At 43.3% G+C, this 17,006-nt stretch overlaps 1 protein-coding gene across 2 annotated transcripts in view; it reads right to left on the reverse strand.

The window, feature by feature from the left end:
* Positions 1 to 17,006, reverse strand: part of LOC120039656 (homer protein homolog 2-like) — a 130,980-nt gene that overhangs the window by 41,806 nt on the left and 72,168 nt on the right. For both annotated transcript variants that reach the window (XM_038985064.1, XM_038985065.1), the window contains exons 3-5: positions 10,330 to 10,461; positions 9,692 to 9,784; positions 315 to 454 (exon numbers count right to left, since the gene is read on the reverse strand). In XM_038985064.1, coding sequence (XP_038840992.1) covers positions 315 to 454; positions 9,692 to 9,784; positions 10,330 to 10,461 — 365 coding nt within the window. The remainder of the gene's footprint in view (positions 1 to 314; positions 455 to 9,691; positions 9,785 to 10,329; positions 10,462 to 17,006) is intronic.

Consider the following 17,006-nt stretch of genomic DNA (forward strand, 5'->3'; position numbering starts at 1 on the left):
TTAACTACCTCTCCCCCTCCCTCCTTAACTACCTCTCCCCCTCCCTCCTTAACTACCTCTCCCCCTCCCTCCTTACCTACCTCTCCCCCTCCCTCCTTAACTACCTCTCCCCCTCCCTCCTTAACTACCTCTATCCCTCCCTCCTTAACTACCTCTCCCCCTCCCCCTCCCTAACTACCTCTCCCCCTCCCTCCTTAACTACCTCTCCCCCTCCCTCCTTAACTACCTCTCCCCCTCCCTCCTTAACTACCTCTCCCCCTCCCTCCTTAACTACCTCTCCCCCTCTCCTTACCTACCTCTCCCCCTCTCCTTACCTCTGTTCCACAGTGGTCGTGAGTTTGTCATTCTCGCTCATCAGCGCTGCGGTCTCCGGTCCTCCGTGGGAGATCTTCTCATCATCCGTCCCATTGAAACTGGAGGCCTGGTTGGACGAGGGGGTCTCACGACCCGACTCCTGGATGAGGGGGAGGACAAGGAGAATTTATCATGTCAGATACCAGAGGATGATTCTGCTTCATACAGCTGAGTCAGACTCCAGCCATCTGTAGTTATAGTAACAGTCAGCTAGTAACAGCTAGTTAGTACTGAACAGCTCTGTAACATCATGTAGTTATAGTAACAGCTAGTTAGTACTGAACAGCTCTGTAACATAATGTAGTTATAGTAACAGTCAGATAGTAACAGCTAGTTAGTACTGAACAGCTCTGAAACATCATGTAGTTATAGTAACAGCTAGTTAGTACTGAACAGCTCTGTAACACCATGTAGTTATAGTAACAGTCAGCTAGTAACAGCTAGTTAGTACTGAACAGCTCTGTAACACCATGTAGTTATAGTAACAGTCAGCTAGTAACAGCTAGTTAGTACTGAACAGCTCTGTAACACCATGTAGTTATAGTAACAGTCAGCTAGTAACAGCTAGTTAGTACTGAACAGCTCTGTAACATCATGTAGTTATAGTAACAGTCAGCTAGTAACAGTTAGTTAGTACTGAACAGCTCTGTAACACCATGTAGTTATAGTAACAGTCAGATAGTAACAGCTAGTTAGTACTGAACAGCTCTGTAACATCACATAGTTATAGTAACAGTCAGCTAGTAACAGTTAGTTAGTACTGAACAGCTCTGTAACACCATGTAGTTATAGTAACAGCTAGTTAGTACTGAACAGCTCTGTAACACCATGTAGTTATAGTAACAGTCAGCTAGTAACAGCTAGTTAGTACTGAACAGCTCTGAAACATCAGTAGTTAGTAACAGCTAGTTAGTACTAACAGCTCTGTAACACCAGTAGTTATAGAAAGTCAGATAGTAACAGCTAGTTAGTACTGAACAGCTCTGAAACATCATGTAGTTATAGTAACAGCTAGTTAGTACTGAACAGCTCTGTAACACCATGTAGTTATAGTAACAGTCAGATAGTAACAGCTAGTTAGTACTGAACAGCTCTGTAACACCATGTAGTTATAGTAACAGTCAGCTAGTAACAGCTAGTTAGTACTGAACAGCTCTGTAACACCATGTAGTTATAGTAACAGTCAGATAGTAACAGCTAGTTAGTACTGAACAGCTCTGTAACACCATGTAGTTATAGTAACAGTCAGATAGTAACAGCTAGTTAGTACTGAACAGCTCTGAAACACATGTAGTTATAGTAAACAGCTAGTTAGTACTGAACAGCTCTGTAACACCATGTAGTTATAGTAACAGTCAGATAGTAACAGCTAGTTAGTACTGAACAGCTCTGAAACCATGTAGTTATAGTAACAGCTAGTTAGTACTGAACAGCTCTGTAACACCATGTAGTTATAGTAACAGCTAGTTAGTACTGAACAGCTCTGTAACACCATGTAGTTATAGTAACAGTCAGATAGTAACAGCTAGTTAGTACTGAACAGCTCTGTAACACCATGTAGTTATAGTAACAGCTAGTTAGTACTGAACAGCTCTGAAATATCATGTAGTTATAGTAACAGTCAGATAGTAACAGCTAGTTAGTACTGAACAGCTCTGTAACACCATGTAGTTATAGTAACAGTCAGATAGTAACAGCTAGTTAGTACTGAACAGCTCTGAACACATGTAGTTATAGTAACAGCTAGTTAGTACTGAACAGCTCTGTAACCCCATGTAGTTATAGTAACAGTCAGCTAGTAACAGCTAGTTAGTACTGAACAGCTCTGTAACACATGTAGTTATAGTAACAGACTAGTTACACTGAAACAGCTCTGTAACCCATGTAGTTATAGTAACAGTCAGCTAGTAACAGCTAGTTAGTACTGAACAGCTCTGAACACCATGTAGTTATAGTAACAGTCAGCTAGTAACAGCTAGTTAGTACTGAACAGCTCTGTAACACCATGTAGTTATAGTAACAGTCAGCTAGTAACAGCTAGTTAGTACTGAACAGCTCTGTAACACCATGTAGTTATAGTAACAGTCAGCTAGTAACAGCTAGTTAGTACTGAACAGCTCTGTAACACCATGTAGTTATAGTAACAGTCAGCTAAACAGCTAGTTAGTACTGAACAGCTCTGAAACACCAGTAGTTATAGTAACAGTCAGCTAGTAACAGCTAGTTAGTACTGAACAGCTCTGTAACACCATGTAGTTATAGTAACAGCTAGTTAGTACTGAACAGCTCTGAGACACCATGTAGTTGTAGCAACAGCTAGTTAGTACTGAACAGCTCTGTAACACCATGTAGTTATAGCAACAGCTAGTTAGTACTGAACAGCTCTGTAACACCATGTAGTTATAGTAACAGCCGGTCAGTAGTTAGTACTGAACAGCTCTGAAACACATGTAGTTATAGTAACAGTCAGTAGTAACAGCTAGTTAGTACTGAACAGCTCTGTAACACCATGTAGTTATAGTAACAGTCAGATAGTAACCGTAGTTAGTACTGAACAGCTCTGTAACACCATGTATTATAGTAACAGTCAGATAGTAACAGCTAGTTAGTACTGAACAGCTCTGTAACACATGTAGTTTAGTAACAGCTAGTTAGTACTGAACAGCTCTGTAACACCATGTAGTTATAGTAACAGTCAGCTAGAACAGCTAGTTAGTATGAACAGCTCTGTAACACATGTAGTTATAGCAGCTAGTTAGTACTGAACAGCTCTGTAACACCATGTAGTTATAGTAACAGTCAGCTAGTAACAGCTAGTTAGTACTGAACAGCTCTGTAACACCATGTAGTTATAGTAACAGCTAGTTAGTACTGAACAGCTCTGTAACACCATGTAGTTATAGTAACAGTCAGCTAGTAACAGCTAGTTAGTACTGAACAGCTCTGTAACACCATGTAGTTATAGTAACAGCTAGTTAGTACTGAACAGCTCTGTAACACCATGTAGTTATAGTAACAGTCAGATAGTAACAGCTAGTTAGTACTGAACAGCTCTGTAAACACCATGTAGTATAGTACAGTCAGTAGACAGCTAGTTATACTGAACAGCTCTAACAATGTAGTATTGTAACAGCTAGTTAGTACTGAACAGCTCTGTAACATCATGTAGTTATAGTAACAGTCAGCTAGTAACAGCTAGTTAGTACTGAACAGCTCTGAAACACCATGTAGTTATAGTAACAGTCAGATAGTAACAGCTAGTTAGTACTGAACAGCTCTGTAACACCATGTAGTTTAGTAACAGTCAGCTAGTAACAGCTAGTTAGTACTGAACAGCTCTGAAACACCATGTAGTTATAGTAACAGTCAGATAGTAACAGCTAGTTAGTACTGAACAGCTCTGTAACACCATGTAGTTATAGTAACAGTCAGATAGTAACAGCTAGTTAGTACTGAACAGCTCTGTAACACCATGTAGTTATAGTAACAGTCAGATAGTAACAGCTAGTTAGTACTGAACAGCTCTGAAACACCATGTAGTTATAGTAACAGCTAGTTAGTACTGAACAGCTCTGTAACACCATGTAGTTATAGTAACAGTCAGATAGTAACAGCTAGTTAGTACTGAACAGCTCTGAAACACCAGTAGTATGTAAACGTCAGATAGTAACACTAGTTAGTACTGAACAGCTCTGTAACACCATGTAGTTATAGCAACAGCTAGTTAGTACTGAACAGCTCTGTAACACCATGTAGTTATAGTAACAGCTAGTTAGTACTGAACAGCTCTGTAACACCATGTAGTTATAGTAACAGTCAGCTAGTAACAGCTAGTTAGTACTGAACAGCTCTAAACATATGGAGTATAGTAACAGCTAGTTAGTACTGAACAGCTCTGTAACACCATGTAGTTATAGTAACACAGCTAGTAACGCTAGTAGTACTGAACAGCTCTGTAAACTCATGTAGTTATAGTAACAGCTAGTTAGTACTGAACAGCTCTGTAACACCATGTAGTTATAGTAACAGTCAGCTAGTAACAGCTAGTTAGTACTGAACAGCTCTGAAACATCATGTAGTTATAGTAACAGCTAGTTAGTACTGAACAGCTCTGTAACACCATGTAGTTATAGTAACAGTCAGTACTGAACAGCTCTGTAACACCATGTAGTTATAGTAACAGCTAGTTAGTACTGAACAGCTCTGTAACACCATGTAGTTATAGTAACAGTCAGATAGTAACAGCTAGTTAGTACTGAACAGCTCTGTAACACCATGTAGTTATAGTAACAGCTAGTTAGTACTGAACAGCTCTGTAACACCATGTAGTTATAGTAACAGTCAGCTAGTAACAGCTAGTTAGTACTGAACAGCTCTGTAACACCATGTAGTTATAGCAACAGCTAGTTAGTACTGAACAGCTCTGTAACACCATGTAGTTATAGTAACAGTCAGTAGTAACAGCTAGTTAGTACTGAACAGCTCTGAACACCATGTAGTTATAGAACAGTCAGTAAACAGCTAGTTAGTACTGAACAGCTCTGTAACACCATGTAGTTATAGTAACAGTCAGTAGAACAGTAGTTTACTGAACAGCTCTGTAACACCATGTAGTTATAGTAACAGTCAGATAGTAACAGCTAGTTAGTACTGAACAGCTCTGTAACACCATGTAGTTATAGTAACAGCTAGTTAGTACTGAACAGCTCTGTAACACCATGTAGTTATAGTAACAGCTAGTTAGTACTGAACAGCTCTGTAACACCATGTAGTTATAGTAACAGTCAGCTAGTAACAGCTAGTTAGTACTGAACAGCTCTGTAAAACCATGTAGTTATAGTAACAGTAGATAGTAACAGCTAGTAGTACTGAACAGCTCTGTAAACACATGTAGTATAGTAACAGTCAGTAGTAACAGCTAGTTAGTACTGAACAGCTCTGAAACATCATGTAGTTATAGTAACAGTCAGATAGTAACAGCTAGTTAGTACTGAACAGCTCTGTAACACCATGTAGTTATAGTAACAGTCAGATAGTAACAGCAGTAGTACTGAACAGCTCTGTAACACACATGTAGTATAGTAACAGCTAGTTAGTACTGAACAGCTCTGTAAACATATGTAGTATAGTAACAGTCAGCTAGTAACAGCTAGTTAGTACTGAACAGCTCTGTAACACCATGTAGTTATAGTAACAGTCAGCTAGTAACAGCTAGTTAGTACTGAACAGCTCTGTAACCCCATGTAGTTATAGTAACAGCTAGTTAGTACTGAACAGCTCTGTAACACCATGTAGTTATAGTAACAGTCAGCTAGTAACAGCTAGTTAGTACTGAACAGCTCTGTAACACCATGTAGTTATAGCAACAGCTAGTTAGTACTGAACAGCTCTGTAACACCATGTAGTTATAGTAACAGCTAGTTAGTACTGAACAGCTCTGTAACACCATGTAGTTATAGTAACAGTCAGATAGTAACAGCTAGTTAGTACTGAACAGCTCTGTAACACCATGTAGTTATAGTAACAGCTAGTTAGTACTGAACAGCTCTGAGACACCATGTAGTTATAGTAAACAGTCAGATAGTAACAGCTAGTTAGTACATGAACAACAGCTCTGTAAACATCATTAGTTATAGTAACAGCTAGTTAGTACTGAAACAGCTATGTAACACATTGTAGTATAGTAAACAGTCAGATAGTAACAGCTAGTTAGTACTGAACAGCTCTGAGACACCATGTAGTTATAGTCTACATCTCAAATGGCACCCTATTCCCTATATAGGGAATAGGGTGCTATTTAGGACACAGCCATCCTCTCCTCTCTGTTGCAAGGGTTTATCAGGTAAACCAGGAATATATTAATGAACACAACCATCTCGGTTAACCCAGAACTAAAGTCTCACGTAATTGGTCAGCTGCTCGATTAATTTCTGGGTCCATAGCTGAGGGGATTAAGAGATGCTAGAACGAGGAGCTCCACCGTCTCTCAACAAATGATGGGCCGAATGTCCCCTTCAGAAATGTGAAAGATGCTATAACCCGTGTCAAAATCGTGATTTGTCCAAATAACCAGCGATGGAAAAACTCAAAACACAGGAACTACTGCTGCTTGTTAGCCCACTCATTCCCATTCCTTCCCCACAGATTCTACAAGGTACCAGTTATGTTGACGTGGCTCTGTCCAAGAGAGATTATAAATCCAAAAACAATCAACTACTGGTTAATTAATGAAGATATTATCATTACAGTCCAGTAGAGCACATATTAAATAATGATCTATGCAAATTAAAAAGCCTATTCAACGTTATCTAATAAATGGAGAGTAATAGACAGTAATAGAGTCCAGTTTTCTCTGAATAGGAATGTGATTAAACGATCTGATGTCTGACCAAATGAAGAGAACACATGCTACGGTTGTCATGGGCTCTGGTCAAAAGTAGTGTACTACATAGTGGATAGGGTTCCATTTGGGCCTCAAACCAATACATCCAGAGAGTTTAGGGGCTTAAATAGGGAGCGTACACAGTCAGAATACTAATGAGATGGATGACATGTCAGAATACTAATGAGATGACATGTTAGAATACTAATGAGATGACATGTTAGAATAGAACAGACAGTCAGAATACTAATGAGATGACATGTTAGAATAGAACTGACAGTCAGAATACTAATGAGATGACATGTTAGAATAGAACTGGCAGTCAGAATACTAATGAGATGACATGTTAGAATAGAACTGACAGTCAGAATACTAATGAGATGACATGTTAGAATAGAACTGGCAGTCAGAATACTAATGAGATGACATGTCAGAATAGAACTGGCAGTCAGAAAACTAATGAGATGACATGTTAGAATAGAACTGACAGTCAGAATACTAATGAGATGACATGTTAGAATAGAACTGACAGTCAGAATACTAATGAGATGACATGTTAGAATAGAACAGACAGTCAGAATACTAATGACATGTTAGAATAGAACTGACAGTCAGAATACTAATGACATGTTAGAATAGAACTGACAGTCAGAATACTAATGAGGTGACATGTTAGAATAGAACAGACAGTCAGAATACTAATGACATGTTAGAATAGAACTGACAGTCAGAATACTAATGAGGTGACATGTTAGAATAGAACAGACAGTCAGAATACTAATGACATGTTAGAATAGAACTGACAGTCAGAATACTAATAAGGTGACATGTTAGAATAGAACTGACAGTCAGAATACTAATGAGATGACATGTTAGAATAGAACAGACAGTCAGAATACTAATGACATGTTAGAATAGAACAGACAGTCAGAATACTAATGAGATGACATGTTAGAATAGAACTGACAGTCAGAATACTAATGAGATGTTAGAATAGAACAGTCAGAATACTAATGAGATGTTAGAATAGAACAGTCAGAATACTGTCCTCAGGCTGTTGATGAGAATGTAACACATCCAGCAGACTTGTTACAGCTCTGACCCGTCACATTACAGCCTCTCTCCCTCCCAGGGTAGATTATGTGTCTGTTTGGCGGCTGGCAGATGATAAGTGACTCCCTGTCACCTTTGACCTCCACACCCCAAGTATCACTTTACTACATCTAGTCACTCATTACTGAGTGTGTGTATGTACAGTTGAAGTCAGAAGTTTACATACACCTTAGCCAAATACATTTAAACTCAGTTTTTTACAATTCCTGACATTTCATCCGAGTAAAGAATCCGTGCTTTAGGTCAGTTAGGATCACCACTTTATTTTAAGAATTTGAAATGTCAGAATAACAGTAGAGCTAATGATTTATTTAAGCTTTTATGTCTAACATTACATTCCCAGTGGGTCAGAAGTTTACATACACTCAATTAGTATTTGGTGGCATTGCCTTTAAATTGTTTAACTTGGGTCAAACGTTTCGGGTAGCCTTGCACAAGCTTCCCACAATAAGTTGGGTGAATTTTGGCCCATTCCTCCTGACAGAGCTGGTGTAACTGAGTCAGGTTTGTAGGCCTCCTTGCTCACACACGCTTTTTCAGTTCTGCCCACAAATTTTCTATGGGACTGAGGTCAGGGCTTTGTGATGGCCACTCCAATACCTTCACTTTGTTGTCCTTAAGCCATTTTGCCACAACTTTGGAAGTATGCTTGGGGTCATTGTCCATTTGGAAGACCCATTTGCGACCAAGCTTTAACTTCCTGACTGATGTCTTGAGATGTTGCTTCAATATATCCACATAATTTTCCTGCCTCATGATGCCATCTATTTTGTGAAGTGCACCAGTCCCTCCTGCAGCAAAGCACCCCCACAACATGATGCTGCCACCCCCGTGCTTCACGGTTGGGATGGTGTTCTTTGGCTTGCAAGCCTCCCCCTTGTTCCTCCAAACATAACGATGGTCATTATGGCCAAACAGTTCTATTTTTTTTTTTCATCAGACCAGAGGACATTTCTCCAAAAAGTACAATCTTTATCCCCATGTGCAGTTGCAAACCATAGTCTGGCTTTTTTATGGCGGTTTTAGAGCAGTGGCTTCTTCCTTGCTGAGAGGCCTTTCAGGTTATGTCGACTCGTTTTACTGTGGATATAGATACTTTTGTACCCGTTTCCTCCAGCATCTTCACAAGGTCCTTTGCTGTTGTTCTGGGATTAATTTGCACTTTTCGCACCAAAGTACATTCATCTCTAGGAGACAGAATGCGTCTCCTTCCTGAGCGGTATGACGGCTGCGTGGTCCCATGGTGTTTATACTTGCGTACTATTGTTTGTACAGATGAACGTGAACCAGACTTGTGGAGGTCTATGATGTCAAGCAAAGAGGCACTGAGTTTGAAGGTAGGCCTTGAAATACATCCACAGGTACACCTCCAATTGACTCAAATGATGTCAATTAGCCTATCAGAAGCTTCTAAAGCCATGACATCATTTTCTGGAATTTTCCAAGCGGTTTAAAGGCATAGTCAACTTGGTGTATGTAAACTTCTGACCCACTGGAATTGTGATACAGTGAATTATAAGTGAAATAATCTGTCTGTAAACAATTGTTGGAAAAATTGCTTGTGTCATGCACAAAGTAGATGTCCTAACAGACTTGCCAAAACTATGGTTTGTTAACAAGAAATTTGTGGAGTGGTTGAAAAACGAGTTTTAATGACTCCAACCTAAGTGTATGTAAACTTCCGACTTCAACTGTATGTGTGTGCGCATGCATGCGTGCTACTGACCGTGTGTGTGTGTGCAATTCACCGCTTCTTCACATGTTATTATGGGTGTGTGTGTTTGTGCATGTGTGTGACCATGTGTCTGTGTGCGTGCCTCTGTGTGTGTGCGCGTATGTTACCTGGGAATTGTTACTCGATGTCTCCATCTTCTCCTGTGACTTGTCCCTGGCTAGCTTCGCTGCTTCCTTCACTTCCTGGAACTTCTCAGCAAACTGAAACAAGATGAGAAAAATAAACAAGGAAAAAGATTGATTAATACAAGTTCAAATTAAAATATAAAAACACATCACTGGATACAAGCGATGTGTGTGTCGCTTAATGATGATGTAATCACATGTCCCAAATGGAACCTGATCAAAAGTAGTGCACCATTGGCTCTATAGGCCTTAGTCAAAAGTAGTGCACCATTGGCCGAATAGGCTTTAGTCAAAAGTAGTGCACCATTGTCCCTATAGGCCTTAGTCAAAAGTAGTGCACCATTGTCCTATAGGCCTTAGTCAAAAGTAGTGCACCATTGTCCCTATAGGCTTTAGTCAAAAGTAGTGCACCATTGTCCTATAGGCTTTAGTCAAAAGTAGTGCACCATTGTCCTATAGGCTTTAGTCAAAAGTAGTGCACCATTGTCCTATAGGCTTTAGTCAAAAGTAGTGCACCATTGTCCTATAGGCCTTAGTCAAAAGTAGTGCACCATTGTCCTATAGGCCTTAGTCAAAAGTAGTGCACCATTGTCTTTTTAAAACAGAAAAGGAATCAGTACCTTGGCCAGCTGCTGCTCGGAGGCGAACCCCAGTCCGAACACGGTGTTGGCTCTGCTGTCAGCCCATTGGCCAAACTTCTGGGAGGTCTTGGTGAAGGTCATGTTGGGGGTGATGGTGCTGTTGATGATCACCTGAAGGGAGACAGGAAATTTTACATTTACATTTAAGTCATTTAGCAGACGCTCTTATCCAGAGCGACTTACAAGTACATACATTCATACTTTTTGGGGTTTTTTTTTCTTTCTTTTTATTTTTTATTTTTTGTATTTTTTTTTGTACTGGCCCCCCGTGGGAAACGAACCCACAACCCTGGCGTTGCAAGCGCCATGCTCTACCAACTGAGCCACACGGGGCCCACACGGGGAAATGACACCTTAGTAGGAGATGCGGTGGTGCCTTCTGGAGCACCTTGAGGGGGTTAGTGCCTTGCTCAAGGGCACAACGGAAATACCTGGAGCAGCTTGAGGGGGTACGTGCCTTGCTCAAGGGCACAACGGAAATACCTGGAGCAGCTTGAGGGGGTACGTGCCTTGCTGGGCCACTGGGAAATACCTGGAGCAGCTTGAGGGATACGTGCCTTGCTGGGCCACTGGGAATACCTGGAGCAGCTTGAGGGGGTACGTGCCTTGCTGGGCCACTGGGAATACCTGGAGCAGCTTGAGGGGGTACGTGCCTTGCTGGGCCACTGGGAATACCTGGAGCAGCTTGAGGGGTACGTGCCTTGCTGGGCCACTGGGAATACCTGGAGCAGCTTGAGGGGTACGTGCCTTGCTGGGCCACTGGGAAATACCTGGAGCAGCTTGAGGGGGTACGTGCCTTGCTGGGCCACTGGGAATACCTGGAGCAGCTTGAGGGGGTACGTGCCTTGCTGGGCCACTGGGAATACCTGGAGCAGCTTGAGGGGTACGTGCCTTGCTGGGCCACTGGGAATACCTGGAGCAGCTTGAGGGGGTTAGTGCCTTGCTCAAGGGCACAATGGAAATACATGGAGCAGCTTGAGGGGTACGTGCCTTGCTGGGCCACTGGGACATGGAAAAGGGTCAAAGCACGAACAGTTTGGGAAACCTCAGTAGGCCACAGTTTTGCACCTGGGGTGTAATAATCATCAGTCCAAACACTAAAACAAGAGTTTCTATTGGACAAATTCAGGTAGATCCCTCCCTATTTCATTCCATTGACGAAATGTTTTGCAACAGAATAAGCCCCTGAAGTCCTTTGGTTTTCGCCAGACATAAATGGGACCCATCTCATCCAAGAAGTTGACTCCAGTTTGCCAAAAAGCGCCTGGATGATCATCAAGACTCTTGGAAGAATGTTCTACGTACAGATGAGTTAAAAGTATAACTTTTTGGATGACATGGGTCCTATTATGTCTGGCGAAAACCAAACAATGTATTCCCCAGAACCTCATACCAACGGTCAAGCATGGTGGTGGTAGTGTGATGGTTTGGGGATGCTTTGCTGCCTCAGGACCTGGGCGACTTGCCTTAATAGAAGGAACCATGAATTCTGCTCTGTATCAGAGAATTCTACAGGAGGATGTCAGGCCATCCATCTGTGAGCTGAAGCTGAAACACAGCTGGGTCATGCAGCAAGACAACGATCCAAAACGTCCAAAAATTCTCCATGAAAATGGCTAAAAAGCAACACATTAGAAGTTTTGGAACGGCCTAGTCAAAGTCCAGACCTAATCCCAATTGAGATGTTGTGGCAGGACTTGAAATGAGCAGTTCATACTTGAAAACCCACAAACGTTGCTGAGTTACAGCAGTTCTGCATGGAAGAGTGGGCCAGAACCCCCTCCCCAGCGACGTGAGAGACGGATCAACTACAGGAAGTGTTTTGGTTGGAGTCATTGCAGCTAAACGGTGGCACCAGTTATTGAGTGTCCTTGGGGGCAATTACTTTTTCACACCTTGGCATTGAGTGTTGCATAACTTTGTTCATCAAATCAATTAAGTAAATATGCAAATTGTTGTGTTATTTGTTTACTCAGGTTCCCTTTATCCAATATTAGGTTTTGGTTGAAGATCTGACAACATTCCAGTATAAAAAAATATGCAAAAGTCGAGAAAATTAGAAAGGGGGGACAATATTTTTTCAGAGCACTGTATTATATTACTATCGGTTCTGGCTGGGACTGTGTGTATATTACTATCGGTTCTGGCTGGGACTGTGTGTATATTACTATCGGTTCTGGCTGGGACTGTGTGTATATTACTATCGGTTCTGGCTGGGACTGTGTGTATATTACTATCGGTTCTGGCTGGGACTGTGTGTATATTACTATCGGTTCTGGCTGGGACTGTGTGTATATTACTATCGGTTCTGGCTGGGACTGTGTGTATATTACTATCGGTTCTGGCTGGGACTGTGTGTATATTACTATCGGTTCTGGCTGGGACTGTGTGTATATTACTATCGGTTCTGGCTGGGACTGTGTGTATATTACTATCGGTTCTGGCTGGGACTGTGTGTATATTACTATTGGTTCTGGCTGGGACTGTGTGTATATTACTATTGGTTCTGGCTGGGACTGTGTGTATATTACTATTGGTTCTGGCTGGGACTGGGCTGGCCAAGACACACCTTATCCCACTGTGCAGAACAGCATGGATCTGTGTGTATCAACCTCTGTGCTCTCCATGGAAAAGATGAGCAGGAGTGCTCCTACTGACAAATATAGATATTTTTTTTCCCTCTAGGATTTCAGTTTCAGTTTCCTGTTTGTTGACACAAGCCACAACTTATTTTGTTCTCAGTACATCTAAAATAATCTTATTGTACAAGATTTAGAAGTGAAGCTTACCATTTAGCTTATACAATACAACTCTGGCCAAAGATCAAGCCCTTATTCAGCATCAGAAATCAAAGTGAAAGTGAAATAACTAAATTGTTTTTTTGGCAAAAAAAACCTAAAATAAACCCCACTTCTGCTAACAGTCTCCTTCCCTTCTGAGCTCCAGAGAAAGGAAGAAACATTTCCATAAATGACACAATGACAAGAGAAAGAGCTTGAGGCTTTATGTAATCTGAAGAGGAACAGAGTAATATCAGGACAATTAGATTGGTTTCCTTCGGAGTCTCTGCCGCACACACACACACACACACACACACCCTGCCTCCAACTATGTCCAGTATGCACGTATCCACACAGCCCACTGACCCCTATAATGGTCATTACGACTCCCAAGTCCGTATCCCAAAAGGCACCCTATTCCCTATATAGTGCACTACTTTAGACCAGGGCCCTTAGGACCATTTAGGAGGCAGTCTATCACTAGGTCTGTTAAACAGCTACTAGTATAACAGCTGGACTACACTGTAACTGACAAGGCCTGTGTCCCAAAAGGCACCCTATTCCCTATATAGTGCACTACTTTAGACCAGGGCCCTTAGGACCATTTAGGAGGCAGTCTATCACTAGGTCTGTTAAACAGCTACTAGTATAACAGCTGGACTACACTGTAACTGACAAGGCCTGTGTCCCAAAAGGCACCCTATTCCCTATATAGTGCACTACTTTAGACCAGGGCCCTTAGGACCATTTAGGAGGCAGTCTATCATTAGGTCTGTTAAACAGCTACTAGTATAACAGCTGGACTACACTGTAACTGACAAGGCCTGTGTCCCAAATGGCTCCCTATTCCCTACATAGTGCACTACTTTAGACCAGAGTTCTATATGGGCTCTGGTCAACAGTAGTGCACTATATAGGGAATAGAGTTCTATTTGGGACGTGGTCTGTAATAGACAGTGTTTCCGGGAGAGAAGTGAGTCACTGAGACTGTGATATGGTAAGGAGAGTGATTGATGAAACTGATACAGACGTGGATAATCTACTGGTAAGGAGAAAGGTCCTAGGGTATGTATGACAACACAGAAACCTCCAGAGTTGTGGACTCGGGTCACATGACTTGGACTTGAGTCTGACTCGAGTCACACATTCGATGACTTGAGACTGAACTTGGAGACTCAAGACTCGGGGACTCGACTTTGACTTGAGACTGATGACTTGAAATTCTGTGGCCAGGTTTTGTAACATTTTGTCACTCATTTTGTGGCACACAGTCTCCAAGGATTACTCTCCACGTAGCCAGAGACATCAGCCGCTGCATTGCACATTGCAAAAAAAACACAAAAAAACGTGCAACAGATTGACTAGTGAAACGCACAGTCGGCCCTCTGATTGGACCAGCAAACTGTCAATCAATACAGGTCAGGTGACCTAGCGCAGTGCTTCTGAACGTGGGTCACGAGTATGAAACTGAATGGGAATTTTTTATCCATATTTTAATTGTCTACAGATACCACACACACACACACCTTAGTCTATTTGATCTGGTTTCCTACGGTACTGCACCAAGTTACTGCCTAAAAAAACAACTCATCTGTGCTTCAGAATCAAGTTGTTGTGCGTCTTGACTGTTGACCAAGGACCATTGATCAGCATTAGCTGCTCAAAGGTGGGCGAGCAGATCCAGATGAGTCTCCAGACAGCAGATCCAGACGAGTCTCCAGACAGCAGATCCAGACGAGTCTCCAGACAGCAGATCCAGACGAGTCTCCAGACAACAGATCCAGACGAGTCTCCAGACAACAGATCCAGATGAGTCTCCAGATCCAGATGAGTCTCCAGACAACAGATCCAGATGAGTCTCCAGACGAGTCTCCAGACAGCAGATCCAGATGAGTCTCCAGATCCAGATGAGTCTCCAGACAGCAGATCCAGATGAGTCTCCAGACAGCAGATCCAGACGAGTCTCCAGACAACAGATCCAGATGAGTCTCCAGACGAGTCTCCAGACAGCAGATCCAGATGAGTCTCCAGATCCAGATGAGTCTCCAGACAGCAGATCCAGATGAGTCTCCAGACAGCAGATCCAGACGAGTCTCCAGACAACAGATCCAGACGAGTCTCCAGACAGCAGATCCAGACGAGTCTCCAGACAGCAGATCCAGACGAGTCTCCAGACAGCAGATCCAGACGAGTCTCCAGACAGCAGATCCAGATGAGTCTCCAGACAGCAGATCCAGACGAGTCTCCAGACAACAGATCCAGACGAGTCTCCAGACAGCAGATCCAGACGAGTCTCCAGACAGCAGATCCAGACGAGTCTCCAGACAGCAGATCCAGACGAGTCTCCAGACAGCAGATCCAGATGAGTCTCCAGACAGCAGATCCAGACGAGTCTCCAGATCCAGACGAGTCTCCAGACAGCAGATCCAGACGAGTCTCCAGACAGCAGATCCAGACGAGTCTCCAGACAGCAGATCCAGACGAGTCTCCAGACAGCAGATCCAGACGAGTCTCCAGACAGCAGATCCAGACGAGTCTCCAGACAGCAGATCCAGACGAGTCTCCAGATCCAGACGAGTCTCCAGACAGCAGATCCAGACGAGTCTCCAGATCCAGACGAGTCTCCAGACAGCAGATCCAGACGAGTCTCCAGACAGCAGATCCAGATGAGTCTCCAGATCCAGATGAGTCTCCAGACGAGTCTCCAGACAGCAGATCCAGACGAGTCTCCAGATCCAGACGAGTTTCCAGACGGCAGATCCAGACGAGTCTCCAGATCCAGACGAGTTTCCAGACGGCAGATCCAGACGAGTCTCCAGATCCAGACGAGTCTCCAGACAGCAGATCCAGACGAGTCTCCAGACAGCAGATCCAGACGAGTCTCCAGACAGCAGATCCAGATGAGTCTCCAGACAGCAGATCCAGACGAGTCTCCAGACAGCAGATCCAGACGAGTCTCCAGACAGCAGATCCAGACGAGTCTCCAGACAGCAGATCCAGACGAGTCTCCAGACAGCAGACCCAGACGAGTCTCCAGACAGCAGATCCAGATGAGTCTCCAGACAGCAGATCCAGATGAGTCTCCAGACAGCAGATCCAGACGAGTCTCCAGACAGCAGATCCAGACGAGTCTCCAGACAGCAGATCCAGACGAGTCTTCAGATCCAGACGAGTCTCCAGACAGCAGACCCAGCAGCTCGTTTCGTTTTCTCCAATAGGCCTACGTTTAAATGACCCGTCTATAAAAGACAGTTATCCATACCGTTTATCAATCCACTACGGACACATCTTGGCCAGAACGATAACGTTAGTCTACCCGGCTATTGCACTGATCAGGTTCATATTTCAGACAGACCTAGTTTGGCTGGTTACTGGCTGTATGTCTGAAGACAGCAGTAACATCACACTAACATCACAGCCTTCAATATGATAGGATGAAGATGTAACATTCTGGGGAATTTATTCTGCTATTTGTGAGGAAGAAAGGGGCTTCCCAAGTTGGCAACGAGCTGCAGGCAGGCAGGCAGGCCCTCCAAAGTGATAGGCAACGAGCTGCAGGCAGGCAGGCAGGCAGGCAGGCCCTCCAAAGTGACAGGCAACGAGCTGCAGGCAGGCAGGCAGGCAGGCAGGCAGGCAGGCCCTCCAAAGTGATAGGCAACGAGCTGCAGGCAGGCAGGCAGGCAGGCAGGCCCTCCAAAGTGATAGGCAACGAGCTGCAGGCAGGCAGGCAGGCAGGCAGGCAGGCAGGCAGGCAGGCAGGCAGGCCCTCCAAAGTGATAGGCAACGAGCTGCAGGCAGGCAGGCAGGCAGGCAGGCCCTCCAAAGTGACAGGCAACGAGCTGCAGGCAGGCAAGTTGCAGACAGACCGTGCTTTCC

This window comes from Salvelinus namaycush, unplaced genomic scaffold (genome assembly GCF_016432855.1).
Source record: "Salvelinus namaycush isolate Seneca unplaced genomic scaffold, SaNama_1.0 Scaffold289, whole genome shotgun sequence".
NCBI lineage: Eukaryota > Metazoa > Chordata > Actinopteri > Salmoniformes > Salmonidae > Salvelinus > Salvelinus namaycush.